Source organism: Crinia signifera, chromosome 6 (genome assembly GCF_055691185.1).
Source record: "Crinia signifera chromosome 6, ASM5569118v1, whole genome shotgun sequence".
Lineage (NCBI taxonomy): Eukaryota > Metazoa > Chordata > Amphibia > Anura > Myobatrachidae > Crinia > Crinia signifera.
The window spans coordinates 277,782,020-277,808,151 of NC_139222.1; the positions used below are offsets into that span (position 1 = coordinate 277,782,020).

Below are 26,132 nucleotides of genomic sequence, written 5' to 3' on the forward strand. Positions count from 1 at the left end.
GGTTGCGTTTGAAAAACGACAGGAGCTGATGGTTGGTACTTTGGAGCCGATTCAGACCCGCTCGTAGCGGGCTGGATTGGGCCCCGGTGGTCAGGGTTTGCATGGGGCTCACTTGTGCGATTTCTTGCTGTTGCTCCCGTCCGGCCCCTCTCCGCAGTCATGGGCCTGGATGGTGAAGGTGTGCTCTCTCTGCGCCTCACAGTCTACGGGACCCTTCGCTCGGATCAAACCTTCCCCTGTTGTCCGATCTAGAACAACAGCTTCAAAGGGGGTACCGGCACCATGAATCCGGAACCCGCAGATCTCCCCTGCGACAAGGTGACATATGCAATAAAGTTATTTTGAAGAAATTTTGGGTCATTTACCGCAAATCGTTTCCCTGTTACCAGTACCTGCGTATCTCAGCGGCGCGTCCTTGTCCAGAGCAAAGAGTGGTGGGTTGAGTAAGACGGTATTATCGTTCTCCATGATGATCCCCTGGTACTGCGCTTCCATCCATGGCTTGTGTTTGTTACCTACACACGGAGGAAAGACAGGCTAACATCAGTGGCTGAACACATCTGATATCACACAGGTTGCTATGGGTTATAGCACATGTATAGTATTAGCACCTTGTTTGCAGGGTTGCCGACTTGCAAAAAATCATTACGAGTTTGGGGGCGGGCTTAACGGTGATGTCATTAAGCCACGCCCCCATTACGGCAAATAGCCGAAATAACTGCTCTCCATGGAGGGGCTAAAATGATACGATTGTGCCATTTTAGCTCTGCCCCCTCCTCTGAGACCAGCGGAGTGCGGGGGGCTCAGTGGGGGTCACCCTGATTCCGGGAGGGTTGCCCACCCTTCCGGGGGTCCGGGAGGGGGACCTGATTTTCGGTAGACTCCCGCAAATTCCGGGAGGGTCGGCAACCCTGTGTTAATGTAGAGTCAATTCGCCAATCATCAGTACATTTGGCTATGGAACCTTACCTAACTCCCATAAGATATATAGGGGTCTATGCACTAAGCATTGGAGAGAAGTAAAGTGATGGGATAAAGTACCGACCAACCAGCTTCTACCAGCCATGTTACAGGTTGTGTTTGAAAAATGACAGTTAGGAGCTGACTGCACGGTACCCCATCTGGCCTTAGACATTGCACTACAGTTTGGACATCATACAATGAGGAGGGGGGGGGGGTGCTACCTCTGTTTGCATCATTTGGATTACCAGTATAGGTTCAAAATGTTGACATATTGAGTGTCGGCATGGCACTTTTCCAATTGGACATTGCCAAATGATAAAGATGTTTTTAAGTAACTGTAGCCCACCAGCCGCACTGTGATCCTGTGTATATAAGGGGCAGTCACTGTCCCCCTTGCCCAGTCACAGAGCTAGTGCCCACACTTAGGGGCAGAAGCTTATCAGGAAGATTGCCATTATATATTCCATGCGGCACTATCTGGGTCACACACCAGCAGGCAAAGCTCAGAGGACCGGGAGGACTGTTCTAACAGGCACAGAGATCTGACAGTCACAGACCGATCAGTAATGTGTCTGCAGATGACACCCCCCTCGGGCACCATATCTCGCACAGACCATTGCTCACAGTGGAAGGGGGGAGTCATGCCGGTTTGTGCTCTAGACACTGCGTTATCTATAATGGAGTAGGGGGTACACAGGGATGCCGTGATATTCCGGGGTGACAGCTGCAGCAGGACACAGGGGGAGTCACACACTGGCAGGAGGAAGAATCACTGATAGATTCTATTAGCTGAAAAAGCAATCAACACGGCGCCACACGAGCAGCATCCTTATGTGGTCCTGACGTCTAGGACACAGAAACCCCAGAGCAATAGGAAGCTGGATAAATGATAGGAAGACTGATCAGCCAGACGACGAGACGTGATAGCTGCTGGAAAGGAAAAATGATGAGGAAATGTTTTCCACATGACAGCAGTAGCAGCAGAGACGGGCGTACATACGCTGTACAGGGGGTTATTCTGGTTGATTCGCAAGGCTGAGAATTCTCAGCCTTGCGAGTCCACCAGACGCCGGCCGGCAAATGCCAGTACGACCGCCCTCGCACACCACATGCAAAACCATGTGCACTGCAGGTGGGGCAGATGTTACTTGTGCAGAGAGAATTAGATTTGGGTGGGGTTTTACTTCAAAGTGAGATCTATATTGCAGTGTAAAAATAATGCAGCCAGTATATACCCTGCACAGAAACAAAATAACTCACCCAAATATAATTCTCTCTGCACACGTTACATCTGCCCCACCTGCAGTGCACATGGTTTTGTCCATTTGAGAAGGAATTTGTCTTTGCGAGTGAACCAGAATAAGGGCTTCTATACAGACACAGACATTATATACATGGGCAATGAGCGCTGAGAACGTGGGAGGGAATCTGCATTTACTCCTGTAGCCACGAGAGATCAGTTAAACCCAGTGCCGGCCTAAGCCTAATTTTATTGGTAAGCAAACATAGATTTTAGCGCCCCTCATTGTGGGTGGGGCTACAATGTGGGTGGAGTATAAATTGATATGTAAAAATAAGGACAGTTCATGCTGGAGGCATGGCCACATAATAGTACTCATTCACATTACGCCACACAGTAGTGCCCCTTAGACACACTGCACCACATTGTGAGACACACTGCACATTACACATTGTGCTACACACTGTGATGCCTATTACACATTGTGCCACACACACCGTGATGCTCATCACACATTATACCACACACCTTGATGCCCGTTACACATTATACCACACACCTTGATGCCCGTTACACATTATACCACACACCTTGATGCCCGTTACACATTATACCACACACCATGATGCCCATTACATACTTGCCAAATAAGTGCCGCTTATCTACATGATCATAGCTAGGGGGTTCTTGCTCGATGCCAGTGCGCATACACAGTAGCCCAAACAGCGACCAGTGACCGAATTTAGCCCTGATCGAACTGGTCTGAATCGGACTCTGTCTGGGCTTCCCAACGGCAGAACTTATAACGAAGCTGGAAGAGTACAAATGACTTTGGCTAAAGCGTTCGCAACTGTGAACCTGTACGCAGATGCTGTGGGAAAATATGCAAATGTCTCATTAGTCAGGATTTGCATATGAGCAATGGGAGTATAATCGCTCTGATCCGTCATTGGGCAGCTCGTCTTTAGAAGCGAGCATGCAGAGAGGAAGGTCAGAGCCCTGTACATCACTAGGCCCATCAGCATTTCACAGCCCCCCCATGACACAGACAGATATATACCGATGGGAATCAGCGTGTGAATTATAACCTACGCTGGTGATAAAAGCACTTCGGCCTCTAGCACTGACCTCTTAGGGATACATCAGAATCTGATTGGTTGCTGAGGGTAACATCTCACTTATAAAAGCTCAGACTTTAGTAGATGCATCGCATAGTCTGGCCATCACCAAACCTTAATGAAAGCCAGTCAATGCTACAGGATCTGCGTGTGCACATGCACAGAAATGGGGCTGCGCATGCGCCAAACATCCGTCCCTGTGCATATGAACGCTGGCTGCGAACAGACCAGCATAAGGTCCTTGTTCCGGGTTCATCAGTCTCAGTGCACAGCTGCCGGCCATCGGTCCCCTCTCCCCCGCACGCACTGGTCCCAGCATATGCAGCCGGGCAGAGCCAGTTAGCGTCACTGTAGCAGAGCTAGATGTAGTGACTGGAATGACCTTCACTGATGGAAGAAGTGTCTCCCGGAGTAACAGCGTCCTCCCACATTTAAAAGGGAAAACATCATTGTAAAGAACCCACTGAGCCCCATTTCCTCCAGTAAGGCATTCTGAGCTCTACAATACAGAACGTTAGTGGGGCTCATTCAGACGTTGCCGCAGCGGCACCTATTGGTGGGCGCTGGTCTGTGACTTTATGCTGGTGTACATCCAGGCAGCCATACAGTACATGCAAGGACTGAGACGCCCGCTGTCCGCGTACCTAGGTGCTGAAATACCTTTTGGTGCAGATTTCTCTCTGATACCGGATGCCTCGATCACACCAGCACCTCTGTGTGCGTGCACTGTGTAACACATGCGCCATAGAAGTGTTTCCACACTCACAACAACAACTACATGAACACCAGCATTGTGTTACCCTGAACAAAACCCATAGGGGGAAATTTACTTACATCCCCAAATACGACCGATTCTGGGTACGAATTCATGCGACCGGCTTCTGCCGTATTTACAGATTGGTATTTTCCCGATGGCGTAGGCTGCCGCATTACTCCATATTCGTATTCAGCGGCTGTATATACGCCCACTAAATGCAAATACAAGTCGGCAGCCTGCACGGATCCGTGTAGGGTTCAGTGTAAATTTTTTTTTAAATAAATAAATAAAAAAAGGGAGTGGGGTTCCCGCTCCCATGGCCGTAACCAGCCCCAGGCTCAAAGAGCCGGTCCGGTTTAAAAAATTCAGGGAACAATTAAAATAGGGGTTCCCCGTAACAAGGAGATACACCTTGACAAAGCAGTGAGAACACTGCGAAACGCGTTGGTGATTGCCCAGTGGACCCAACCCTGTTCCCCAGGAGTCACCTATAAACATCTAAGGAATTGCTCCACCTGCTTATTTCATCTGATCGTCTCCCATCATCCCTGGAAGTCTCTTGCCATCAAAAATTGGATACCTGTCACTCGCAGCAGTGAGGACTCCCGATTGGGCTAATTTCCAACTGTGCCATCGGTCGAGTCCACCTCCCAAAATCTACAGGATACCATCATTGGCTAATACGGACTCCCCAAAAAACCCCTATACCAAGATCAGAGCAGGACTTACCTTTCTCCATAAATTGGTGACTATTCATACTTGGGTCCATTTAAATTATTTTAATATATGTTTATATGTTTATGTGATTATTTTTAATATGTCATACTTCCATTAAATTTCATGCATATTTAATTTTACCAGCGCTGCTTTCCTTTTTCTTTTTTAACTTTTAATTCATTTGGGAACTGACTACTCCCTTCAAGCAGCAGCTTATTGACAAAACTCACTCTGGTACAAGCGCTCTTCACTAACCTCGGTTAGTTTTCTTTCTCTTTGTTCCCCATAATATTTAATACCAGCACCAGGCTCAAGGGCCGGTCCTGGTTCCCAAAATACGGGGGCAAAATGACTAGGGGTACAGTACAGTATGCGTGTATGTATGCCGTGCGTGTCTTTGTGTGCATATGTATGCTATGTGTGTATGTGTATGTATGCTGTGTGTGTGTTTGTGCGTATGTATTTTGCTATGTGTGTGTTTATGAGTATGTTATATGTGTGTGTATATGCCATATGCATGCTGTGTGTGGGTCTGTAGTATGTATGATGTTTTTGTAAGTATGCTGTTTGTGTGTCTGCTGTGTGCATGTATGCTGTGTGTATGTATATGTACAAAAGTATTTATGTGTGTACATATATAAAATTACACACACAGTACATGTACAGAAACCCCCCCCCATGAAGATCCTTTGTTTGCCCCTGGCCCCACCCACTGCCAGTGAGTCAGTTAGGAATGGCAGTTGGTGGCAGTTGGTGTTTCTCCCCTACTTGGATTTTGAACTGTTCTGCTGTCCCTCTGGAGCCACCACTGATATAAATGTATAAGAGACATCAGCAGACAGATCGGAGATATGGCAATAAATGCGCGTTACAACAGTTTCCACCCACAAAGCGGCGCACAGAGCTCGGATTAATAGGAGCAATTAACCTAGCGGCTTTCATTCAGAACTACAAAGTAACACATGAAGAACTAATAAGTATAAAACAAGCGTTACATTACACAGAGGAGCTATTAATAGCTCTGTACACAGATTACACGGTAGTGTGCAGGGAGCAACCCACAGTACAGTCAGCCAGAGCAAAGTACGAGCTGCAGAGGTGGGGACTGTCAGTTATATGTTTCTTTGACAATAAAACCAGAATATAACAGAGAGAACTGTGGGGGCTGATTCGCAGGGGCATGCTGCTGACACCGTTCACTATTGTTTGCCGATATTGTGTCTGTACTTTTATGCAAATACTAGTATCAGCTCTTCCCCCGGGGGATGATGCCCATGGTCGGCATGTGAGAAAGGTTGACACAATGGGTCAGATGTATTAAGCCTTAACAAGAGTTAAATGCAAGGGTGATAAGGAGAGATAAACGTCCAGCCAATCAGCTCCTTACTGACTTTTTTAAAACACAGGCTGTAACATGGCAGTTAGCAGGTGATTGGCTGGATGTTTATCTCTCTTTATCACCCTTGGATTTATCTCTTGTTAAAGCTTAATACATCTGCCCCATTCTGCGGCAATGCACCGATATTCTTGCTAATGAACGATGTTCAGCAACAGTGCGTGAGCAAAAATGTCTGAGGACCCGGCGGCCCGCGCATTACATAGAGTATATTGTGTGCACAAAGGTGGTTCTGTTGCGATCAGGTCAGACAGATGCAGAAAAGGGGAGGAGCGATGGGAGTTCATTGGCAGTGACTGGCTGGTGGCTAGTAGCATGGGCAGGGTGATATGGGAGTGAAGCGGAATACTTACTGACTATTAACGTTGCCTATCTGGGAGAGGCCTGGAGAGGAGACACAATGCTGCACATAGGGGCGGGGACAAGGCTGATGTCACAAAGCCCCGCCCCCAATCCACTCAAACTCCACGATGAGTGGGTCTACAGCAAGGGGGCAGGGCTGAAATGGCACGGCTCTTGTCATTTTAATCCCGCCGCTACTCCCCACAGACCCTCAAATTTTGGAATTTGTTTCAGTAAGTGTTGGGGCTTCAGGGAACACGTGGGAGACTCGCCCACCTTCCCGGGTTGCACAGCCGCAGGCATAGGGGGACATTTACTAAGGTCTGAGTCCTTTTTCACATGGGATGTTGCTATCGGCAACCATCCAGAATCTACTTATTTATTTAGCGCCTTCTAGAAGATAATAGATAGTATCTAATTGGTTGCCCATAGCAACATCCCATGTAAAATAGAACTCGCACCTTAGTACATTTCCCCCCATAGGGGTCAGACTAAGATACTGCACCTGTCACGGGGCAGCTGTGAGGGTTCATGGTGCGGCTGAAATGGCATGTAAAGAATCACAGAGACTGATGGGTAAATTTACTAAGATGTTGCCCATAGCAACCCATCAGCTTCTATCTATTGTCTTCTAGAAGGTGATAAATAAATAAGAAGTAGAATCTGATTGGTTGATTTGGGTAACATGCTATATTGGGCATCAGTACTAGCACAGTCAGACGCAGGTGACTGTACCACAGCAACGCTGACACCAGCATTTTCCTAGGATCACAGCTGCAGTGTTGGCAACAGACAGAAGATCGGAGCGAGCCGAATGCACCCCGGAATCAGGCGGCCCGCTGTTTGTAACGTCTGCAGAGATAGCAGGATGTGCTGATATAAAATGTATTAGCCTAAGTCTCCTGACTACAATACCACATAAGTGTTTCTATTTTACCATTTGTTCGGGTTGATACTGGTACGAAGATCTGTATATCTATTTATGTAACTTTTTTAACAATGGCCCTCGTTCAGTATGGATTGCATATGTAAAACTGCTTGCAGCAGCTTCCCAAATGCGATCCATTGCAATACAAACGCAGAAGGTGTTAAACAGCTCCCAGCTCCTTGCTGCATTTGCGATACCAGAACTGTGACTAAAGTCTGGGATCGCTCATAATGTTTTATAAGGATCATTACTGTGTGTGGCATAATGTGTAAGGGGCACAAGTGATAGGCATAATCTATATATAAAAATGGATGTGTGTATGTGTGTATGTTCCCTATGGACTCCAAAACGGCATGACCGATTTTGATGAAATTTTCAGGCAATGTTCAGATTAGCCCAGCGGGTGATCCTGTGAAGTTTGGTAGCGATCGGATCAACAGAATTTTTTGGGCAATTAATTGATCGCACCACAAATGAGATTTCGTTCTAACTTCTGTCAAATGCAACTGAATATTCAAGTCGTTGTCGACAAGATATTCCCAAATCTAACAACCAACTACAAAAATCCGGTCATCTGGCTATAGATAATTAGTGCTTCCTGTGCGAAGCCGGGGCGGGTCGCTAGTGTGTTATAAGGGAGATTACTGTTTGGAATAATGTGTAGGAGGCATTACTGTATAACATAAAGTAGTATAAGGTGCACTACTACTGTGTGGCATAATGTGGTGTAAGGGGCACTACTAATGTGTGCATAAGGGTACTTTTATATGGCATAACATGCAAAATGTGAACAAAGGGCGAACTAACGAACTGTGAATGGGCTCTAATGTGAATAAGGGTACTACTGTGTGATGTAATGTGAATAAGGGTACTACTGTGTGATGTAATGTGAATAAGGGATACTACTGTGTGATGTAATGTGAATAAGGGATACTACTGTGTGATGTAATGTGAATAAGGGATACTACTGTGTGGTGTGATGTAATGTGAATAAGGGATACTGCTGTGTGATGTAATGTGAATAAGGGTACTACTGTGTGATGTAATGTGAATAAGGGATACTACTGTGTGATGTAATGTGAATAAGGGGTACTACTGTGTGATGTAATGTGAATAAGGGATACTACTGTGTGGTGTGATGTAATGTGAATAAGGGATACTACTGTGTGATGTAATGTGAATAAGGGGTACTACTGTGTGATGTAATGTGAATAAGGGATACTACTGTGTGATGTAATGTGAATAAGGGGTACTACTGTGTGATGTAATGTGAATAAGGGGTACTACTGTGTGATGTAATGTGAATAAGGGGTACTACTGTGTGGTGTAATGTGAATAAGGGATACTACTGTGTGGTGTGATGTAATGTGAATAAGGGATACTACTGTGTGGTGTAATGTTACTAAGGTTTCATTACTGGGTAGGCATAATTTAAATTGGCCATTTTGACACCCCTTCCATATGAGACCACACCCCTTTTGGTATGCGTGCCCTCCCAACTTAAAATATGGAGTGGGGCACCAATGCTCTTTATGTACATAAGGCACTAGAATATGTAGTTATGGCTCTGCTTTGGTGTGTACAGATGTGTCCTCTTCTGTGACGAGCCCCCTGCCCTAAATATCCCATGCAGTTCTCACCATCTGAACTATAACTGCTAAACCAGGACTCAAAGAATTGGGACAATACCTTCTCTTTGTGTGTGACTTGCACCAATGCAGGGCCAGCTTTACCCAACAGAAACCACCAAATACCAAATGTTGGACTATGGCCCATGCTTGAATCCCCCCATGATGAGGTCTGATGTGTATATTTTAATATCCCGCTCACTTCCACAGACTTCCAAACGCCTCTCCATGGCACCATCCATCCGTATTGGCAGCAGCAATAAGGCCGGGCACATTACAAGATTGGGGCGGAGGGTTTGCAGACAGAATGAGGTTTCTGAGGGGGACAAGACTGTCCCGCACACATGGTTGAGGGTTCGAGTAATCTATTTTTCAATTCGATTTTGCTTATAGAAGCAAAATCGAATCGAAATCGGACGGAAATCGAACGTAGTCGATTTCGGTGCGATCAAGATGCGCGTCCCTGGTGCATCGAAATCGTGTAGAATAACAGACTGTGCAGGGAAGACTATATAGTACAGATCTGTACTATATAGTCTAGTCTAAATCATATGCGAACATGGTCCTGTGCGATTCAGTCCCAATATCTAGTTCAACTCCAAAAGGTTAACATGCACAAAGACCGACTCTATGTATGTCGACCATTGTTGTCGACTTACTGACTGTCTGTCAGTAATAGGGACGCCATCACTTCTATAGCCCATTTATATTATGCATCGCTTTACAGAGCCCATATATCCATCCGCCTACGCCCCTGCGTCAGTGTAGCGGCTTCACCCATGCGCCAGTGGGAGATTGTATTGATTTTAAGCTGTTTTTTATGCTAATTCCAATCCGGTGGTCTGACGAGACGTGTGCATGTATCTGTGTGTTTGCAGCCCAAGTAGACGTGTCTGTTTACCTTCTGTCTATACGATATGCATACGATTACACGCACCTGCTAGGCTGCCTCGCTTCATTTTTTTTTCATCTAGCGCATTAACTCCTTCACTGGAGAATCCGCCCAATCAGCTGCTAACTATCTTTTAACTGCAGCCGCCTGCAGGGATGGTATGGTACTGGCCTCCTCTCCCCGTGCAGCAGCTCACTGCTTTTACAGGAGACAGGGCTGGGGTTAGGGTGATCCGTGCCCCCTGCAAACTAGAAATGTGCGCCCTCCCTCAAATAATATTCAAAGGGACAGCATGCCACAAAAAGGGGTATGGTCTCACAAGGAAGGGGAGTGGCCATGCAATAGTACCCACATTCCAAATGACACAACACAGTAGCACAGTCTTGTTCACATTACACCACATGTAGTGCCCAATTTGTATTACACCACATATTATACACTTATACATCGTGACCCACATGCTCCATCCCCAGATTGGACTACTGCACAGGTTCTCAAAGTCGGTCCTCGGAACCCCACACAGTGCATGTTTTGCAGGTCTCCTCACAGAATCAAGGGAAATAATTAGCTCCACCTGTGGATCTTTCAAAATGTGTCACTGAGTGCAACTGTCAGGTGACCTGGAAAACGTGAACTGTGTGGGGTCCTGAGGACCGAGTTTGAGAACCACTGGACTAGAGAAAGCTCCTCCTTTCACACCTTCTTGACAAACACCTCTCTCCACTCCAGTCTATCCTCAATGCTGCTGCCCGGCTCATCTTCCTTTCCTATATCCACCTCCTCTCTATTACAAGCCCTACACTGGTTCTCTTCCCCTTCAGAAAACAATTCAAGCTCTTCACACTCACTTACAAAGTCATCACCCATTCCTCTCCCACCTACATATCTGACCTTTTATCTCTCTCTTTACATTGCCATCTGCCCTCTCCACTCCACAAATGCACGCCCCTCTCCTGCCAACTGGATACTTCCTCCCATTCCCGCCTCCAAGATTTTCCTGCCAACTAGATACTTCCTCCCATTCCTGCCTCCAAGATTTTGGCCATTGTGCTCCTTTTCTCTGGAATTCTCTACCCCTCCCTATCAAACTCTCCACCTCCCTACAAAACGGGCTCTCAAGACCCACTTCTACATCATACCCAGACATCTCTGATCCTAACCATTTTATGTTCACTTCTACCCCTTCTCTGATACAACTCAATGTTCTTGTCCTAAATTATCTTCTACTGTAGTAAATTCGTTTTTTTGCTCATTTATGTATTGTTCGACGCTGTGGAACCCTTGTGGCATCATATCAATAAATTATAATAATAATAATACACATTACAACACACATGATGCCCCTTATACATGTTACACAGCATAGTAGTGCCCATTATACATATTACTCCTCAAAGTATTACACTTTATAAATGTTACACCACACAGTAGTACCCATTATAGACAATGAACCACACATTAGTACCCCTTATACATGGTATGCCTCACATAAATGCCCACAAAAACAATGCCCACGGCAAAAGTGCTCACTTAGACAGTGCCCACAGTAGTAATGCCAACAGCAGAATTGCCCCTTACACACATAATACCTCCACTGTCCTGTCCCCTGATGCAACTCCACTCTATATATCCTTGTCTATCACCCCTTCCACTCTATATATCCTTGTCTATCACCCCCTCCCCTCCACTCCATATATCATTATGTCTTTCACCCCTCCCCTCCACTCCATATATCCCTATGTCTATCACCCCTCCCCTTCCCCTCCATATATCCCTATGTATATCACCCATCCCCTTCCCCTCCATATATCCCTATGTATATCACCCCTTCCCCTCCACTCCATATATCCTTATGTCTATCACCCCTCCCCTCCACTCCATATATCCTTATGTCTATCACCCCTTCCCCTCCACTCCATATATCCCTAGAGGCTTATCGCACACTTTATCTCACATTTTACTCTGGCAGTACAACGTAATGTCCATTAAAATTATGCCACACACTGATGCCCATTACAGGTTATACCACACACCATGATGCCCATTACGCCACACAGATGCTCATTAAATGCTAAGCCACACAGCTTGATGCCCATTACATGTTAAGCCAGACACCGTAATGCCCATTACACATTATGCTGTTGGAGCAAGGATAAAAGTGTAAGAGGCAGGCAAACTAAAAATTGAGACAGTGCGCACTGAAGGAACACGCCAAAAATTTACACCGTAATGCCTATTACACGACAAACACCCATTAAATATTATACCACATTCCATAATGGCCATTACACGTTAAACCAAACACCGTAATGCCCATTACACATTATACCAAACACCGTAACGCCCATTACATTATACCAAACGCTGTAATGCCCATTACATGTTATATCAAACACCATCATGGCCATTACACATTATGCCACACTGTAATGCACATTACATGTTATACCAAACACCATAAAACCCATTACATTATACCAAAACCGTAATGCCCATTACATGTTATACCAAACGCCGTAATGCATATTACACATTATGCAACACTGTAATGCCCATGTCGCGCCCGCGGCCGTCACATCACACAGTGCTCCTGGAGTAGGAGGGGCCGAGGGTAGTGCAAATTACACACACTGTCCCTCCTCCACCCAGTGCGGCCAGGCGTAAGCTGTGACGCTAGGCAAAGTATATTACAGGACAGCCACCCTAAATACACTGGACCATCAGGGCCTTTTTAGTATTTAAGGCGGCCCATGGCAGTAATTAATAAAGCGGCCTGTAATTAATAAAGCACCCTGTCCCCCGGCCCAGCTCGCCACTGTCCCTATGTATATTACCCCCTCCCCTCCACTGTATATATCCCTATGCCTATCACCCCTTCACCTCCATATATCCCTATGTCTATCACCCCTTCCCCACCCCTCCATATATCCCTATGTCTATCACCCCTTCACCTCCATATATCCCTATGTCTATCACCCCTTCCCCTCCACTCCATATATCCTTATGTATATCCCCCCTTCCCCTCCACTCCATATATCCTTATGTCTATCGCCCCTTCCCCTCCACTCCATATATCCTTATGTCTATCACCCCTTCCCCTCCACTCCATATATCCTTATGTCTATCGCCCCTTCCCCTCCACTCCATATATCCCTATGTCTATCGCCCCTTCCCCTCCATATATCCCTATGTCTATCCCCCCTCCCCTCCACTCCATATATCATTATGTCTATCACCCCTTCCCCTCCATATATCCCTATGTCTATCCCCCCTCCCCTCCACTCCATATATCCTTATGTATATCACCCCTTCCCCTCCACTCCATATATCCTTATGTCTATCGCCCCTTCCCCTCCACTCCATATATCCCTATGTCTATCGCCCCTTCCCCTCCACTCCATATATCCCTATGTCTATCATCCCTTCACCTCCATATATCCTTATGTCTATCATCCCTTCACCTCCATATATCCCTATGTCTATCACCCCTTCCCCTCCACTCCATATATCCTTATGTATATCACCCCTTCCCCTCCACTCCATATATCCTTATGTCTATCGCCCCTTCCCCTCCACTCCATATATCCCTATGTCTATCACCCCTTCCCCTCCACTCCATATATCCTTATGTCTATCATCCCTTCACCTCCATATATCCCTATGTCTATCGCCCCTTCCCCTCCATATATCCCTATGTCTATCACCCCCTCCCCTCCACTGCATATATCCCTATGTCTATCACCCCTTCCCCTCCATATATCCCTATGTCTATCACCCCTTCCCCTCCATATATCCCTATGTCTATCCCCCCTCCCCTCCACTCCATATATCATTATGTCTATCACCCCTTCCCCTCCATATATCCCTATGTCTATCCCCCCTCCCCTCCACTCCATATATTCTTATGTCTATCACCCCTTCACCTCCATTTATCCCTATGTCTATCACCCCTTCCCTCCATATATCCCTATGTCTATCACCCCCTCCCCTCCATATATCCTTATGTCTATCACCCCTTCCCCTCCATATATCCCTATGTCTATCACCCCTTCCCCTCCATATATCCCTATGTCTATCACCCCCTCCCCTCCCCTCCATATATCCCTATGTCTATCACCCATTCCCCTCCTCACCATTTATCTCTATGTCTATCACCCCTTCCCCTCCCCTCCATATATCCCTATGTCTATCACACCTTCCCCTCCCCTTAATATATCCCTATGTCTATCACCCCTTCCCCTACACTACATATATCCCTATGTCCATCACCCCTTCCCCTCCTCACCATTTATCCCTATGTCTATCACCCCTTCCCCTACACTCCATATATCCCTATGTCTATCACACCTTCCCCTCCCCTTAATATATCCCTATGTCTATCACACCTTCCCCTCCCCTTAATATATCCCTATGTCTATCACCCCTTCCCCTACAATACATATATCCCTATGTCTATCACCCCCTCCCCTCCTCACATTTATCCCCATGTCTATCACCCTTTCCCCTCCACTCCCTATGTCTATCACCCCTTCCCCTCCATATATCCCTACGTCTATCACCCCTTCCCCTCCACTCCATATATCCCTATGTCTATCACCCCTTCCCCACCCCTCCATATATCCCTATGTCTATCACCCCTTCCCCTCCATTTATCCCTATGTCTATCACCCCTTCCCCTCCATATATCCCTATGTCTATCACCCCTTCCCTTCCTCTTCATATATCCCTATGTCTATCACCCCTTCCCCTCTCCTCCATATATCCTTATGTCTATCACCCCTTCCCCTCCACTCCATATATCCTTGTCTATCACCCCCTCCCCTCCATATATCCCTATGTCTATTACCCCTTCCCCTCCATAAATCCCTATGTCTATCACCCCTTCCCTTCCTTATATCCCTATGTCTATCACCCCCTCGCCTCCATACAGTATATCCCTATGTATATCACCCCTTCCCCTCCCCTCCATATATCCCTATGTCTATCACCCCTTCCCTTCCATATATCCCTATGTCTATCACCCCCTCCCCTCCATATATCCCTATGTCTATCACCCCCTCCCCTCCATATATCCCTATGTCTATCACCCCTCCCCTCCATATATCCCTATGTCTATCACCCCCTCCCCTCCACTGCATATATCCCTATGTCTATCACCCCCTCCCCTCCATATATCCTTATGTCTACCACCCCTTCCCTTTCATATATCCCTATGTCTATCACCCCTTCCCCTCCATATATCCCTATGTCTATCACCCCTTCCCCTCCATATATCCCTATGTCTATCACCCCTCCCCTCCATATATCCCTATGTCTATCACCCCTTCCCCTCCATATATCCCTATGTCTATCACCCCTTCCCCTCCATATATCCCTATGTCTATCACCCCTCCCCTCCATATATCCCTATGTCTATCACCCCTTCCCCTCCATATATCCCTATGTCTATCACCCCCTCCCCTACACTCCATATATCCCTATGTCTATCACCCCTCCCCTCCATATATCCCTATGTCTATCACCCCTCCCCTCCATATATCCCTATGTCTATCACCCCCTCCCCTACACTCCATATATCCCTATGTCTATCACCCCTTCCCCTACACTCCATATATCCCTATGTCTATCACCCCTCCCCTCCATATATCCCTATGTCTATCACCCCCTCCCCTACACTCCATATATCCCTATGTCTATCACCCCTTCCCCTCCATATATCCCTATGTCTATCACCCCTTCACCTCCATATATCCCTATGTCTATCACCCCTTCCCTCCATATATCCCTATGTCTATCACCCCTTCCCCTCCATATATCCCTATGTCTATCACCCCTTCACCTCCATATATCCCTATGTCTATCACCCCCTCGCCTCCACTCCATATATCCATATGTCTATCACCCCTCCCCTCCACTCCATATATCCATATGTATATCACCCCTTCCCCTCCATATATCCCTATGTCTATCACCCCTTCACCTCCATATATCCCTATGTCTATCACCCCTTCCCCTCCACTCCATATATCCCTATGTCTATCACCCCTTCCCCTAAACTTCATATATCCCTATGTCTATCACCCCCTCCCCTCCATATATCCCTATGTCTATCACCCCCTCCCCTCCATATATCCCTATGTCTATCACCCCCTCCCCTCCATATATCCCTATGTCTATCACCCCCTCCCCTCCATATATCCCTATGTCTATCACCCCTTCCCCTCCATATATCCCTATGTCTATCCCCCCTTCCCCTACACTCCATATATCCTTATGTCTATCACCCCTTCCCCTCCATATATCCCTATGTCTATCACCCCTTCCCCTCCATATATCCCTATGTCTATCACCCCTTCCCCTCCCCTGCATATATCCCTATGTCTATCAGCCCTTCCCCTCCCCTGCATATATCCCTATGTCTATCACCCCCTCCCCTCCATATATCCCTATGTCTATCACCCCCTCCCCTCCATATATCCTTGTCTATCACCCCCTCCCCTCCATATATCCCTATGTCTATCACCCCTTCCCTTCCATATATCCCTATGTCTATCACCCCCTCCCCTCCATATATCCCTATGTCTATGACCCCTTCCCTTTCATATATCCCTATGTCTATCACCCCTTCCCCTCCATAAATCCCTATGTTTATCACCCCTTCCCCTCCACTCCATATATCCCTATGTCTATCACCCCTTCCCTTCCATATATCCCTATGTCTGTCACCCCCTCCCCTCCATATATCCCTATGTCTATCACCCCTTCCCCTACACTCCATATATCCCTATGTCTATCACCCCTTCCCCTCCCCTCCACTCCATATATCCCCATGTCTACCACCCCCTCCCCTACACTCCATATTTCCCTATGTCTATCACCCCTTCCCCTCCATATATCCCTATGTCTATCACTCCTTCCCTTCCATATATCCCTATGTCTATCACCCCCTCCCCTCCATATATCCCTATGTCTATCACCCCTTCCCCTACACTCCATATATCCCTGTGTCTATCACCCCTTCCCCTACACTCCATATATCCCTGTGTCTATCACCCCTTCCCCTCCATATATCCCCATGTCTATCACCCCTTCCCCTACACTCCATATATCCCTGTGTCTATCACCCCTTCCCCTCCATATATCCCTATGTCTATCACCCCTTCCCCTACACTCCATATATCAGGGTTGCCGACTTTAAGATTCTCCTCTCCGGGAGAAGCCCGGAGAGGAGAGTTTCAGCAGCCGTTTAGAGGGCGGGGCTTATGAGTGACATCACTAAGCCCCACCCCCATGTTGTTAAAGCCGCGGATTCAGTGATCTCCGTGGAGGGGGCGGGGCTAAAATGACGCGATTGTGCCGTTTTAGCTCCGCCCCCTCCTCTGAGACCCGAGGATTGCGGCATTTTAATGCCGCAATCCGGGGGTCAGCGGGGGTCCCCCTGAATCCGGGAGGGTTGCCCACCCTTCCGGGGGCCGGGAGGGGGTACCCGATTTTCGGGAGACTCCCGGAAATTCCGGGAGGGTCGGCAACCATGCCATATATCCTTATGTCTATCACCCCTTCCCTTCCATATATCCCTATGTCTATCACCCCCTCCCCTCCATATATCCCTATGTCTATCACCCCTTGCCCTCCCTTCCATATATCCCTATGTCTATCACCCCTTCCCCTACACTCCATATATCCCTGTGTCTATCACCCCCTCCCTTCCATATATCCCTATGTCTATCACCCCTTCCCCTACGCTCCATATATCCCTATGTCTATCACCCCTTCCCCTCCATATATCCCTATGTCTATCACCCCTTCCCTTCCATATATCCCTATGTCTATCACCCCCTCCCCTCCATATATCCCTATGTCTATCACCCCTTCCCCTACACTCCATATATCCCTGTGTCTATCACCCCTTCCCCTCCATATATCCCTATGTCTATCACCCCTTCCCCTACACTCCATATATCCCTGTGTCTATCACCCCTTCCCCTCCATATATCCCTATGTCTATCACCCCTTCCCCTCCATATATCCCTGTGTCTATCACCCCCTCCCTTCCATATATCCCTATGTCTATCACCCCTTCCCCTACGCTCCATATATCCCTATGTCTATCACCCCTTCCCCTCCATATATCCCTATGTCTATCACCCCTTCCCTTCCATATATCCCTATGTCTATCACCCCTTCCCCTCCATATATCCCTATGTCTATCACCCCTTCCCCTACACTCCATATATCCTTATGTCTATCACCCCTTCCCCTACCCTCCGAATATCCCTATGTCTATCACCCCCTCCCCTCCATATATCCCTATGTCTATCACCCCTTCCCCTACACTCCATATATCCCTGTGTCTATCACCCCTTCCCCTCCATATATACCTATGTCTATCACCCCTTCCCCTACACTCCATATATCCTTATGTCTATCACCCCTTCCCCTACCCTCCGAATATCCCTATGTCTATCACCCCCTCCCCTCCATATATCCCTATGTCTATCACCCCCTCCCCTCCATATATCCCTATGTCTATCACCCCTTCCCCTCCATATATCCCTATGTCTATCACCCCCTCCCCGATCACTGATAATAGGGGTCTATTCATAAAGCAGTACAATGAGGCAGCAGAGAAATTCAGACAACCAATCAGCTTTTACGTTACATTTTTCAAGTGCACTCATACATAGCAGATGATTGGTTGCCACTGGGAACTTCTCTGCTGCCTAACTTCTCATCTCTTCACTGCTTCATGAATAGAGCTGATAATCCTGTAATTACCATGGCAACCACATGATGTAGGTAATTCATTATTGTTGATTTTCGGTACGGCAACTGAAGATTTGGGGGCGTGGCCTGTTCTAGCGAGCTGGTGAAGGGAGGGACCGCGGTTGTATATATGAGACCCTTGCCCATAAAAGGGCAGTGCTGCACAGACTGGTGTGGCCTTGTGGCTGTTATGCCACGCCCCTTGATGGCTGAAGCCTGTAACTTCACAGTTAGGAGCTGATTGGCCGGTGATAAAAACCAGACATTTTATCACTTCACCGAGTTTAATAAATCTGCCCCTAAGTTCTGGGTATTCTCATAATTGGGTTTCCAAATTACCATTCTGCATGACTCCCTGCCATGTGTCCACGTCTGGCCGTACCACGGGCATACTTACTCACAAGCCGGAACATGGCTGCCGCAAGGGGTGCTGGGAGAGATTAGACTCAGGGGAAGTTACGAAAAGAAACCCATAGGCATCTATTGTGTAGCACCACCCAAAAATGTTGTTACTCACTGGCTTCATGTCATGGGGGGCCGGGGAGAAGGCAGCCCTTAGAGGTGACGCTGCTTCCTCCCAAAAGTGTGAACGGGACCCGGGTCGCTCGATCCAGGTTACCCTTTCACACTGCACAGCAACCCGTGTCCGACCCGAGATTAACCCTTCTTTTAACCAGGGTTGCTGAACCTGGTTATTTTCAACAAGCCCCTTAACACCGTATATCGACCCGGGTCAGACCCGGGTTATTTGTGCGATGTGAAAGGATTATAAGCAAGCCAGGGTTTAGGGAGTGTTACATTTGCCCCTTCTGCAGTGCAGCATAGTTTTGTTCATCTGCAAAAATTGCAGCCTTGCAGGTTGAATCAGGCCCCATGCATGTCCCCCGAACCACACAACGCATTTTATACTGAGAACATATTTCATATGCTAAGATTGCCACCTCAGCGCAGCCTTGTTGCCTACACTCTGCGTAGGTTGCAAATTTGTGGGCTGACAAAAGTATTCAGAATATTTCCTTCTGCCTCATTGATATCACTAGTTACAAAGGCAATGACAGAATATCAGCGCAGCCCCCACAATTGCAGCGAGTAGGTGATCTGTGCTCTGTACTCAGTAGGGGAAGCGTGAAAGGACACAATCCAGTCACTGGTATGGCAGAAAATTATGCTGATTGGTCCCAAATCTCCAGGTACCTTCTTCAGTGTACTTCTGCCTGGCCATATCCGTGACTGGAATTCTAGTGCACATCTCAGGTTATACAGTACCTCCAGTTTTCAATGTCTGGTCTCATTCTAAATGTACTGTAGGGAGGTAAATTACCTCAGATAATTGCACAGTGCCACTTCCCTTTTTACTTGTGCATCTATGTCTGCTGGGAGGACCATAAAAAGAGTCATCCACAAAACATCAGTACTGGAAATAAAGAATATTAGGACACATGGACAAAAGCAATCGCACGTCCAACCAGGATCCACAGTCCCCCGTGCTGGGGAGATGACATCACAGAGTTAAAGTGGCACCCCATTGGCCAGGAGTATATATTAGACACGGGGTACCAACATTACGTCGCCCCTTCTTTTCACAGTGCTGCGGAATTTAGGGTCTTATTCTAGTTCACTCTTTCTAACAAAATCCTTCTTAGATGGACAAAACCATGTGCACTGCAGGTGGGGCAGATGTTACTTGTGCAGAGAGAGTTAGATTTGGGTGGGGTTTTACTTCAAAGTGAGATCTATATTGCAGTGTAAAAATAAAGCAGCCAGTATTTACCCTTCACAGAAACAAATTAACTCACCCAAATCTAATTCTCTCTGCACATGTTACATCTGCCCCACCTGCAGTGCACATGGTTTTGTCCATCTAAGAAGGATTTTGTCAGAAAGAGTGAACTAGAATAAGGCCCTTAGTAACATTGCTTACATCTATCTCCTCAGTAACCAGCCTCAGCATTCATGTGGCCTATGTAGGCCTGTCTGCCACTGACACAGATACTGACCACACTAACCACGTTCTAGGAGCCTGCTAATATCTGTATAATACTCAACAAGTCATATATATAAGTCTATTCACACACAATGACCACATCAGTACATACTGTATACTGTTATATTTCACATGGGATGTTGCACACTGTGGGCCAGATGCATCAAGCTTCCAAAAATGATAAAATGGAGAGTTATAAACAACCAGCCAATCAGCTCCTACCTGTCATACTACAGGCTGGGTTTGAAAAATGACAGGTAGGAGCTGATTGGCTGGTTGTTTATCACTCTCCACTTTGTCACTGTTTGAAGGTTGATACATCTGGCCCAGTATCTATTATATTCTAAATAAATAAGAAGTAAGTTCTGATTGGTTGCCCATAGCAACATCCAACAAGTACCAGCCAAACAGCTCCTAGCGTTCTTTTTTCAAACACAACTTTCAACATGGCAGTTAGGAGCCGATTGTCTGGAACTTTTTGAAGCTTAGTACATCTGCCCCAGGGTATTAGTGATAGGGTATTAGGGTGAGGGATAGTGGTTTATGGTGAAGTCAGGGGTAGGATATTAGGGATGGGTTAGGAGTTTGGATATTAGGATTGAGGTATTAGGATATAGGTTTAGGGGTTTGGGTTCGGGTATTAGTGATTGGGTATTAGGGCGAGGGTTTGGGTATAAGTGATCGGGTATTAGGGCGAGGGTTCGGGTATAAGTGATAGGGTATTAGGGCAAGGGTTCGGGTATTAGTGATTTGTTATTATGGCGTGGGTAAGGGTATTAGTGATTGGGTATTAGGGCGAGGGTTCGGGTATAAGTGATAGGGTATTAGGGCGAGGGTTCGGGTATAAGTGATAAGGTATTAGGGCGAGGGTTCGGGTATAAGTGATAGGGTATAAGGGCAAGGGTTCGGGTATAAGTGATAGGGAATTATGGCAAGTGTTCAGGTATTAGTGATTGGGTATTAGGGCGAGGGTTCGGGTATTAGTGATTGGGTATTAAGGCGAGGGTTCGGGTATTAGTGATTGGGTGTTATGGCGAGGGTTCGGGTATTAGTGATTGGGTATTAGGGCGAGGGTTCGGGTATAAGTGATCGGGTATTAGGGCGAGGGTTCGGGTATAAGTGATAGGGTATTAGGGCAAGGGTTCGGGTATTAGTGATTTGTTATTATGGCGTGGGTAAGGGTATTAGTGATTGGGTATTAGGGCGAGGGTTCGGGTATAAGTGATAGGGTATTAGGGCGAGGGTTCGGGTATAAGTGATAGGGTATTAGGGCAAGGGTTCGGGTATAAGTGATAGGGAATTATGGCGAGTGTTCAGGTATTAGTGATTGGGTATTAGGGCGAGGGTTCGGGTATTAGTGATTGGGTATTAGGGCGAGGGTTCGGGTATTAGTGATTGGGTATTAAGGCGAGGGTTCGGGTATTAGTGATTGGGTGTTATGGCGAGGGTTCGGGTATTAGTGATTGGGAATTAGGGCGAGGGTTCGGGTATTAGTGATTTGTTATTATGGCGAGGGTAAGGGTATTAGTGATAGGGTATTAGGGCAAGGGTTCGGGTATAAGTGATAGGGTATTAGGGCGAGGGTTCGGGTATAAGTGATAGGGTATTAGGGCGAGGGTTCGGGTATAAGTGATAGGGTATTAGGGCGAGGGTTCGGGTATTAGTGATAGGGTATTAGGGCAAGGGTTCGGGTATTAGTGATAGGGTATTAGGGCGAGGGTTCGGGTATAAGTGATAGGGTATTAGGGCGAGGGTTCGGGTATAAGTGATAGGGTATTAGGGCGAGGGTTCGGGTATTAGTGATTGGGTATTATGGCAAGTGTTCAGGTATTAGTGATTGGGTATTATGGCGAGGGTTCGGGTATTAGTGATTGGGTATTAGGGCGAGGGTTCGGGTATTAGTGATTTGGTGTTATGGCGAGGATTCGGGTATTAGTGATTGGGTATTAGGGCGAGGGTTCGGGTATAAGTGATTGGGTATTAGGGTGAGGGTTGGGATAGCAATGCTCTATGTCCCGGATTTCCTGGGATTGCACTGGATTTCGGGTATGTGCCCCCATATATGTACATACATACGAGTGTGAACCTCCCCCCCTGTCCATACTGACCTTTATTGCAGATAGCCGAGTGCAGGACAGCAGTCACAAGGAGAACCCGCAGGCAGGCGTCTCTCTGGATCATTCTTAGCTGTCACAGGCCCTCTCGCTCTACCCAGGAAGTGTCTCGCTGTAATATTAATATCCGTGCTCTGTGACAGCATGCAGCGTTACTGTAACACAAACATATATATAGGTGACATATTGCCATTACAAGCAGTCTCTCTTGTCCTAAGCAGTCTCTTTATCCCAGCCATCCCTTTATTCCTATTACACAGACAGCAGACTCGGAAGGCCTGCTAGCAGTCTCTGTCACTCCATACTGTCTCTGTGTGACACTGTGATGTGACGCTCTCCCAGAGACTGCTGGCTCTCTCTTGCTGACCACTAGTATATATACAGTATGAGACCAGTTCCCAGGACAATGCAGTCTGTCAAATTATATGCAGTGTTTAATGGATCCATGTATATGACAAGCCGAGCACAGTGATTACAGTGTATACACCCCCCCCCCCCCCCAAACACACCTCCACCGTACAGCCAGGATGTCAGTCACTGCCTGTATACACTGCCTCCAATGCTAATGTGTCTGTTCTGTCAGTCACTATCTCTGTGGTTCTATCAGTCACCTATCTGTGTGCTTGTCTCCAGCAGTCAGTGTAGTCTCAATGTCACAGACTGAAGTAGTCACAATTCCCTGTGTCTCTCCAGCATGTCTCTGTAGCCTCCACCTGTCACTCTACAGCCTCTGCATACCTGTAGCCTCCACCTGTCACTCTACAGCCTCTGCATACCTGTAGCCTCCACCTGTCACTCTGCTGCCTCTGTCTATCTGGAGCATCCACCTGTCACTCTGCTGCCTCTGTCTACCTGGTGCCTCCACCTGTCACTCTACAGCCTCTGCATACCTGTAGCCTCCACCTGTCACTCTGCAGCCTCTGCCTCCATGTAGTCTCCACCTGTCACTCTGCAGTCTCCGTCTACCTGTAGCCTCCACCTGTCACTCTGCAGCCTCTGTCTCTATGTAGTCTCCACCTGTCACTCTGCAGTCTCTGTCTACCTGGAGCCTCCACCTGTCACTCTGCAGCCTCTGTCTCCCTGGAGCATCCACCTGTCACTCTGCAGCCTCTGCATACCTGTACCCTCCACCTGTCACTCTGCTGCCTCTGCATACCTGTACCCTCCACCTGTCACTCTGCAGCCTCTGCCTCCATGTAGTCTCCACCTGTCAAACTGCAGTCTCTGTCTACCTGTAGCCTCCACCTGTCACTCTGCAACCTCTGTCTCCATGTAGTCTCCACCTGTCAATCTGCAGTCTCTGTCTACCTGTAGCCTCCACCTGTCACTCTGCAACCTCTGTCTCCATGTAGTCTCCACCTGTCACTCTGCAGTCTCTGTCTACCTGGAGCCTCCACCTGTCACTCTTCAGTCTCTGTCTACCTGGAGCATCCACCTGTCACTCTGCTGCCTCTGTCTCCCTGGTGCCTCCACCTGTCACTCTGCAGCCGCTGTCTACCTGAATCCTCCACCTGTCACTCTGCAGCCTCTGTCTACCTGGAGCCTCCACCTGTCACTCTGCAGCCACTGTCTACCTGGAGCCTCCACCTGTCACTGCTGCCTCTGTCCAAATGGAACCTTCACCTGTCATTCTGTAGCCTCTGTTTCCCTGTAGCCTCCACCTGTCACTCTGTAGCCTGTTTCCCTGTTGCCTCCACCTGTCACCCTGTAGCCTGTTTCCCTGTTGCCTCCACCTGTCACCCTGTAGCCTATGTCTCCATGTGTAGCCTTCATCTACCACCCTGCAACCTCCATCTGTTACTGTGTGTCCCCCAACCTCCCACTGTGCAGCATTTTCCTCCCTGTGTCTGTGAGATGCTGTACCTGAGTCTGCTGCTCTGCACCGATGCTCTGCTCCCTTATGCTGCTGTACCTGAGTCTGCTGCTCTGCACCGATGCTCTGCTCCCTTATGCTGCTGCAACAGAGGGTGTTGTGATGTGAGGCTCCTCTGCTCCAAGAATAGGTGATGCTCTGCAGCTGCACAGGGAGGATGCTCTGCTGCTAGAATGTGTGCTGCACCCAGATTAATGCTGGTGGTTGGGTGCTGACCTCTAAGGCTCTGCTCTTGGGGGGGTTAAGAAGATTATTTGGTTGCACAGTAAAATATAAATAGTCGGTGGTTGAGGAGTGTTCTGCTGGAGGGGGGGGATGCTCAGCTCCTGAGTGTACTCCAGGGGGGGTGAGAAAAAAATGCTCTGCTCCAGGGGAGATGGTCTGCGATGAGGGGAGATGCTCTGCTCCAGGGGAGGGTCTGTGCAATGTCCTTAGGATGGAGCTGAGTCTGGAAGCTGCACTGCAGGATGACATCAGCTAAAGACTGGCAGCTGCATACGGCCAATGAGAGGGCTGCTGCAGGTGGAGGAGGGGGGAGGATGGGGGTGGTGGTCTTCATCCCCCCCCCCCCCCCCTCTTCCCCCCTCCTACACTACCTTGTGCTCCACGTCCTCTCTGTATCTCTCCCCTCCCTCTCCCCCACCCACCGTATTACATTCTGTATCCCTACATCCAGCAGCAGATGTGTGATGGAGAGGTAGGGGGGGCACATAGGAGGACAGGGGTGGTGAGGGGGGGTACAGGCAGCACTCACTGGCTGTATAAACATGGCTGTCAGGAGAAATAGTCAGTGCTTGTCTCTATAATCTGCAATGTATACATAGGAATAGCCTCATATTGATACACAGTGATCACATTGCAACGTTACATCGACATTATCCAGGCAGCAATGGATTATTGGACTGGATACAATATTGTGATGCACTGATACAATGTCAGCAACAGGTGATCTGCAGCAGCAGGAGGGGGTCATTGTGGGGGGCAGGGTAATATACACTGTGAGGGGGGATCCCAGCCTGCAGCAGAGATGGGGGCTTGTTTGTTACAACTAATCAAGAACCAGTCCTGATCAATCTGCTGCAATTTACACTGGGCGCTGCTGTATTCCTGCCTGTAGTAGGGAAGCGGCATTACACAATATTGTGTCAGTACTTTCCACATGTCAGGCATTATCCATTGTGTGTCTGTGTGTAAAACTATATAGGAAGTCACAATTTTAGTATAAAGGTGACTGGAAAGACATTTACAGAAAAAATGTCCGCCTTTTTGTGTGGGCATACGGATGACCGGCGGGGGGATGTCGATGGTCAGAATACCGATGCCAGCATCCCAATGGAGGAAAACCGACAGGGGACAGGGAAGTATCCTTAAACCCCCCACCCATCTTGGTGCCCGTTACACTAATATCTCTGCC

The 26,132-nt window shown here is 47.6% G+C and overlaps 1 protein-coding gene across 2 annotated transcripts in view; it reads right to left on the bottom strand.

Annotated features, from left to right (window-relative positions):
• Positions 1-25,206, bottom strand: part of CLSTN3 (calsyntenin 3) — a 49,844-nt gene extending 24,638 nt beyond the window's left edge. The window contains exons 1-4 of one of the 2 annotated variants that reach the window (XM_083149715.1): positions 24,758-25,206; positions 22,840-23,000; positions 393-515; positions 113-308 (exon numbers count right to left, since the gene is read on the bottom strand). In XM_083149715.1, coding sequence (XP_083005841.1) covers positions 113-308; positions 393-515; positions 22,840-22,912 — 392 coding nt within the window. In that variant the 5' untranslated portion in view covers positions 22,913-23,000; positions 24,758-25,206. Of the gene's footprint in view, positions 1-112; positions 309-392; positions 516-22,839; positions 23,001-24,708 lie in introns of both variants that reach the window. The other variant, XM_083149714.1, reaches the window with a different exon arrangement.
• Positions 25,207-26,132: the final 926 nt, after the last annotated feature.